The 6,858-nt window shown below is 64.9% G+C and overlaps 2 protein-coding genes across 2 annotated transcripts; one reads left to right on the top strand and one right to left on the bottom strand.

Moving 5' to 3' along the window:
• Window positions 1-50: 50 nt before the first annotated feature.
• On the top strand, window positions 51-2,312 carry LOC120322832 (secreted protein C-like; the record flags this gene model as incomplete). The annotated part of the gene is made up of 4 exons (XM_039379164.1): window positions 51-365; window positions 1,672-1,748; window positions 1,862-1,933; window positions 2,011-2,312. Coding segments are annotated over 4 exons (555 nt in total), but the record flags the coding sequence as incomplete, so codon positions are not given.
• Window positions 2,313-3,331: 1,019 nt separating this feature from the next.
• Window positions 3,332-6,232, bottom strand: LOC120322831 (nanos homolog 3-like). The gene is made up of 2 exons (XM_039379163.1): window positions 5,036-6,232; window positions 3,332-3,800 (listed from the first exon to the last, which is right to left on the bottom strand). The coding sequence occupies exon 1, from the start codon at window positions 5,530-5,532 to the stop codon at window positions 5,050-5,052; it is 483 nt and encodes a 160-aa protein (XP_039235097.1). The 5' UTR covers window positions 5,533-6,232; the 3' UTR covers window positions 3,332-3,800; window positions 5,036-5,049.
• Between the last annotated feature and the right edge of the window lie 626 nt (window positions 6,233-6,858).

Raw genomic sequence — 6,858 nt, 5'->3', positions numbered from 1 at the left:
AGGAGAGTGGGAATGGGGAGAGAGGGAATGGGGAGAGTGGGAATGGGGAGAGTGGGAATATTAACAGTGGGAATGGGGAGAGAGGGAATGGGGAGAGTGGGAATTCAGAGAGTGGGAATGGGGAGAGTGGGAATGCCCAGAGCAAGAATTCCCAGAGCGGGAATTCCCAGAGCAGGAATGCCCACAGTGGGAATTCCCAGAGTAGAAATTCCCAGAGCGGGAATGCCCAGAGTAGAAATTCCCAGAGCAGGAATTCCCAGAGCGGGAATTCCAAGGCGGAGCCCCCGGAGCCGGATCCCGGATCCTCCGGCACCGACCCCCAGGAACGCCGGGAAGGGACCAGCCCGGAGCTCCCAACGGAGCAGGTACAACTGGGACCAACTGGGACAGCCCAGTCCCAAACTGGGACCCTCCCCACCCAAACTGGGACCTCTTCCCCAATCCCAAACTGGGACAATCCCAATCCCAAACTGGGACCCTCCCAATCCCAAACTGGGCCCCCTCCCCACCCAAACTGGGACCAGCCCAGTCCCAAACTGGGACCCTCCCCACCCAAACTGGGACCTCTTCCCCAATCCCAAACTGGGACAATCCCAATCCCAAACTGGGACCCTCACAATCCCAACTGGGGCCCCCCTCCCAACCCAAACTGGGACCAGCCCAGTCCCAAACTGGGACCCTCCCCACCCAAACTGGGACCAGCCCAGTCCCAAACTGGGACCCTCCCCACCCAAACTGGGACCAGCCCAGTCCCAAACTGGGACCCTCCCCACCCAAACTGGGACCTCTTCCCCAATCCCAAACTGGGCCCCTCCCAGTCCCAAACTGGGACAATCCCAATCCCAAACTGGGACACTCCCAGTCCCAAACTGGGACCCTCCTCACCCAAACTGGGACCCTCCCAATCCCAAACTGGGACCATCCCAGTCCCAAACTGGGACCCTCCCAGTCCCAAACTGGGCCCCTCCCCACCCAAACTGGGGCCCTCCCCACCGAAACTGGGACCCTCCCCACCTAAACTGGGACCATCCCAGTCCCAAACTGGGACTGTCCCCAATCCCAAACTGGGACCTTCCCAATCTCAAACTGGGACCCTCCCAGTCCCAAACTGGGACCTTCCCCAATCCCAAACTGGGACCTTCCCCAATCCCAAACTGGGACCCTCCCAATCCCAAACTGGGACCCTCCCAATCCCAAACTGGGACCATCCCAATCCCAAACTGGGACCCTCCCAGTCCCAAACTGGGCCCCTCCCAATCCCAAACTGGGACCCTCCCCACCCAAACTGGGACCCTCCCCAGTCCCACCCTGGGACCCCTCCCCGTTTCCAACACTGGGGACCATCAATTCCCTATCCCAAATTCGGGACCCTCCCCCCATCCCAAACTGGGACCTCCCCACCCCAAACTGGGACCCTCCCCACCCAAACTGGGCCCCTCCCAATCCCAAACTGGGCCCCTCCTCACCCAAACTGGGACCATCCCAATCCCAAACTGGGCCCCTCCCCAATCCCAAACTGGGCCCCTCCCAATCCCAAACTGGGACCATCCCAATCCCAAACTGGGACAATCCCAATCCCAAACTGGGCCCCCTCCTCACCCAAACTGGGCCCCTCCCAGTCCCAAACTGGGCCCCTCCCAGTCCCAAACTGGGCCCCCTCCTCCCTTCCAGCCGCCCCCGGACGCCCCCGGACACGATTCCGGGACCTGGATCCGCCCCAGATCCCTCGGGAACGTGCCGTGGGACAGGTGGGTGACCCCAGGACAGCCCCTCCCTTGGGATCAAACCCCCCTTTTTGGGCCAAACCCCCCAATTTTTGGGGGTGGGACAGCCCTGACCCCCCCCCCCATCCCTCCCCCAGGACGGACCCTCCGGACCCTCCGGACGCCTCCGACGTCATCCGGGGGCTCATCCGGGAGCTCTCGGACCTCAAGTGAGTCCCAACCCCCCCCGGGATCCCCTGGGATGGGGGGCAGACCCCAAAATGACCCCCCTGTCCCCCCCCCAAAGCCGCCTGGCCATGGGGGCCCGCCGGGGGCTGGAGCTGCTCCGGAGGCCGAGGCCGCGCCGGGGCCGCCGGAGCCGCTGGAAGGAGCCGTAGGGACGCCTGGAAAACACCTGGAAAACACCTGGAACGGGCCTTTATTCCGGGAATAAACGCTCCTGCCACCAGGGAACGCCGGCCTGGGGGGGCAGGACCCCAGAAATCCCCCCCCAGAGCTCTTGGGAATGGCCCTTTATTTGGGAATAAACGCTCCTGCCACCAGGGAACGCCGGCCTGGGGGGCAGGACCCCAGAAACCCCCCCCAGAACTCCTGGGAATGGCCCTTTATTCCGGGAATAAACGCTCCTGCCACCAGGGAACGCCGGCCTGGGGGGCAGGACCCCAGAAATCCCCCCCCAGAACTCTTGGGAACGGGCCTTTATTTGGGAATAAACGCTCCTGCCACCAGGGAACGCCGGCCTGGGGGGGCAGGACCCCAGAAACCCCCCCCAGAACTCTTGGAAAGGGGCCTTTTTTGGGAATAACCGCTCCTGCCACCAGGGGGGGAACGCCGGCCTGGGGGGGCCGGACCCCAGAAATCCCCCCCCAGAACTCTTGGTAACGGGTGCGGCCTTTCTTTGGGAAGTAAACTACACGCTCCTGCCACCAGGGGAACGCCGGCCCTCCCCTGGGGGGGCAGGACCCCAGACATCCCCCCCCGAAACTCCTGGACAATGGCCCCTTTATTTGGGAATAACGCTCCTGCCACCAGGGAAACGCGGCCCCTGGGGGGGGCAGGACCCCAGAAATCCCCCCCCAGAGCTCTTGGGAATGGCCCTTTATTTGGGAATAAACGCTCCTGCCACCAGGGAACGCCGGCCTGGGGGGGGCAGGACCCCAGAAACCCCCCCCCCAGAACTCTTGGGAATGGCCCTTTATTTGGGAATAAACGCTCCTGCCACCAGGGAACGCCGGCCTGGGGGGCAGGACCCCAGAAATCCCCCCCAGAACTCCTGGGAATGGCCCTTTATTTGGGAATAAACGCTCCTGCCACCAGGGAACGCCGGCCTGGGGGGCAGGACCCCAGAAATCCCCCCCAGAGCTCTTGGGAACGGGTCTTTATTTGGGAATAAACGCTCCTGCCACCAGGGAACGCCGGCCTGGGGGGGCAGGACCCCAGAAATCCCCCCCCCAGAACTCTTGGGAACGGGTCTTTATTTGGGAATAAACGCTCCTGCTACCAGGGAACGCCGGCCTGGGGGGCAGGACCCCAGAAATCCCCCCCAGAACTCTTGGGAACGGCTCCGGGGCTCGGAGAGGGGCTCTGGCACCGGGAACCGGGTCCTTCCTGGCCCCTTCCTGGCCCCTTCCTGGCCTGGGATTAACCAAAAATGACCAAACCCACCCAAACCATCCATTAATGATTCCATGTTTGGAGCACTGAGCCCTTCCTGGCCTGGGATTTACCAAAACTGAGCAAACCAACCCAAACCATCCACTAATGATTCCATGTTTGGAGCACTGAGCCCTTCCTGGCCTGGGATTTACCAAAACTGAGCAAACCCACCCAAACCATCCATTAATGATTCCATGTTTGGAGCACTGAAGCCCTTCCTGGTCCTTTCCTGGTCTGGGATTAACCAAAACCCAACAAACCAACCCAAAATCCAGAACTGCAGCCTCCTGCAGTGCCCGGATCCGGCCAAACGGGGCCTTTCCCGGGATCCCCCGGGGTCTGTCTCGGGCACTGGGGGCACTGGGGGCACTGGGAATACTGGGAAGTGCCCGGCCGGGGTCTCATCCTCGGAGTGACGCCCTGGAAGAGAAGTGGGAGGGAGAGGGAGGAGGGGGAGAGGGAGGGGGGAGAAGGGGGAGAGGGAGGGAAGAGAAGTGGGAGAGGGAGGGAGAAGTGGGAGAGGGAGGGAAGGGAAGTGGGAGAGGGAGGGAAGTGGGAGAGGGAGGGAAGGGAAGTGGGAGAGGGAGGGAGGAGAAGTGGGAGAGGGAGGAGAAGAGTGAGAAGTGGGAGCGGCGGACGGCAGTGGTCGAGGGCGGGACGAAGTCGGGAGCGGGAGGGCAGGGAAGTGGGAGAGGGGAGGGAGAAGTGGGAGAGGGAGGGAAGGGAAGTGGGAGAGGGAGGGAAGGGAAGTGGGAGAGGGAGGGAGGAGAAGTGGGAGAGGGAGGGAAGTGGGAGAGGGAGTGAGAGGGAGAAGTGGGAGAGGGAGGAGAAGAGGGAGAAGTGGGAGAGGGAGGGAGGAGAAGTGGGAGAGGGAGGGAAGGGAAGTGGGAGAGGGAGGGAGAAGTGGGAGAGGGAGGGAAGGGAAGTGGGAGAGGGAGGGAGGAGAAGTGGGAGAGGGAGGGAGAAGTGGGAGAGGGAGGGAAGGGAAGTGGGAGAGGGAGGGAGAAGTGGGAGAGGGAGGGAAGAGAAGTGGGAGAGGGAGGGAGAAGTGGGTGCCACATCCCCGTGGAGACACCACGACACCCCCTCCCCACCCAAACTGGGACCCTCCCAGTCTCAAACTGGGACCCCCCACCCAAACCGGGACCCCCCTCCCCACCCAAACTGGGACACACCCCCTCCCCAACCTGTGACTCTCCCAGTCCCAACCTGGGACCCACCCCCCCCCCCAACCTGGGACCCGCCCAATCCCAACCTGTGACTCTCCCAGTCCCAAATGGGAAACACCACGCCCACCCAAACTGGGACCCTCCCCAATCCCAACTGAACCTCCAGTCCCAAACTGGGACCCCAACCCCCCCCCCCCCCCAACTTGGGGCCCATCCCAAATCCAACCTGGGACTCCCACACCCAAACGGGAACCCCCTCCCCACCCAAAATGGGCCCCACCCCCTCCCCAACCTTGCCTCTCCCAAGTCCCAAACTGGGACACACCCCCCCCAACCTGGGACCATCCCAATCCCAACCTGGGACCCTCCCAGTCCCAAACTGGGACACACCCCCCCATCCCAAACCCGGACCCCCCCCCCCAACTGGGACCCCCCCACCCAAACCGGGTACCCCCCCGACCCCCCCCCCGACCCTCCCCCCCGTACCCTCCATCCCTCGGCTACTCCCCGCCGTCCCTCGCCGTGCCCTCCCTGGCACCGCTCCTGGCACCGCTCCTGGCGCTCCCGGCCCCGCTCCCGGCCCCGCTCCTGGCGCTCCCGGCCCGCTCGTACACCGAGGTGTACCCGCGGGGGGTCAGGGGGCAGAACCGCCGCGTGTGCGCCCGGTCCTGGGTGGCCCCGCACTGCGGGCACACGTAGCTCCGCAGCACCGGGCACTGCAGCCGCCCGCCCGCGTCCCGCAGGCTGTGCCCCTGGTACACGGCCGGCGCCTCGCCGTTGTGCCGGCAGAACGCGCACGGCGGCCCCGGAGCGGGCTCCGAGCCCGGGGAGGAGGAGGAGGGGGGAGTTTTGGGGTCCCCGTCCCCCCCGGGGGGGTCCCGCAGCAGCGCCGCCAGCCCCAGGTAGTCCCGCCACATGTCGAAGGGACCCGCCGGCTCGAAGGGGAGCGGCGGGGACGGGGCTGCGGCGTCCGAGGGCCTCATCCCGCCGGGGGAAGGGATGGACGGCGGGGATTTGGGGCTCCCGGGGCTCTGAAGGGCTGGACGGCGGGGATTTGGGGCTCCCGGGGCTCTGAAGGGCTGGACGGCGGGGATTTGGGGCTGTGAAGGGCTGGACGCCGGAGTTTTGGGGTTCCCGGGGCTGTGAAGGGCTGGACGCCGGAGTTTTGGGGTTCCCGGGGCTGTGAAGGGCTGGACGCCGGAGTTTTAGGGCTCCCGGGGCTCTGTAGGGCTGGACGCCGGAGTTTTGGGGTTCCCGGGGCTCTGAAGGGCTGGACGCCGGAGTTTTAGGGCTGTGAAGGGCTGGGTGCTGGTGATTTGGGGTTCCCGGGGCTCTGTAGGGCTGGACGCTGGAGTTTTAGGGCTCCCAGGGCTCTGAAGGGCTGGACGGCAGGGATTTGAGGTTGCCGGGGCTCTGAAGGGCTGGACACCGGAGTTTTGGGGTTCCTGGGGCTCTGAAGGGCTGGACGCTGGAGTTTTGGGGTTCCCGGGGCTCTGAAGGGCTGGACGGCGGAGTTTTAGGGCTCCCGGGGCTCTGAAGGGCTGGACACCCGAGTTTTGGGGCTCCTGGGGCTATGAAAGGCTGGACGCTGGAGTTGTAGGGCTCCCGGGGCTCTGAAGGGCTGGACACCCGAGTTTTGGGGCTGTGAAGGGCTGGACGCCGGTGATTTGGGGCTGTGAAGGGCTGGGTGCTGCTGCTTTAGGGCTCCTGGGGCTCTGAAGGGCTGGACGCCGGTGATTTGGGGCTCCTGGGGCTCTGAAGGGCTGGACACCCGAGTTTTGGGGTTCCCGAGGCTCTGAAGGGCTGGGTGCTGCTGCTTTAGGGCTCCCGGAGCTCTGAAGGGCTGGACGCCGGAATTTTGGGGCTCTGAAGGGCTGGATGCCGGTGATTTGGGGTTCCCGGGGCTCTGAAGGGCTGGACGCCGGTGATTTGGGGCCGTGAAGGGCTGGACGCCGGAGTTTTGGGGTTCCCGGGGCTCTGAAGGGCTGGGTGCTGCTGCATTAGGGCTCCCGGGGCTCTGAAGGGTTGGACGCCGGAGTTTTGGGGCTCTGAAGGGCTGGACACCGGTGATTTGGGGTTCCCGGGGCTGTGAAGGGCTGGACGTCGGAATTTTAGGGTTCCGGGGCTCCCCGTGCAGTGTAGGGTAGGATATCCCGGTGTTCCCGGTGTTCCCGGTGTTCCCGGGGCTCCCCGTGCAGTGTAGGGTAGGATATCCCGGTGTTCCCGGTGTTCCCGGTGTTCCCGGGGCTCCCCGTGCAGTGCAGGGTAGGATATCCCGGTGTTCCCGGTGTTCCCGGTGTTCCCGGGGC

Source organism: Pipra filicauda, unplaced genomic scaffold (assembly GCF_003945595.2).
Source record: "Pipra filicauda isolate LSUMZ 115617 unplaced genomic scaffold, ASM394559v2 scaffold1596_size8497_pilon, whole genome shotgun sequence".
Lineage (NCBI taxonomy): Eukaryota > Metazoa > Chordata > Aves > Passeriformes > Pipridae > Pipra > Pipra filicauda.
Note: the sequence above shows the minus strand (reverse complement) of the source record. Positions and strands in the feature narration are given on the sequence as shown.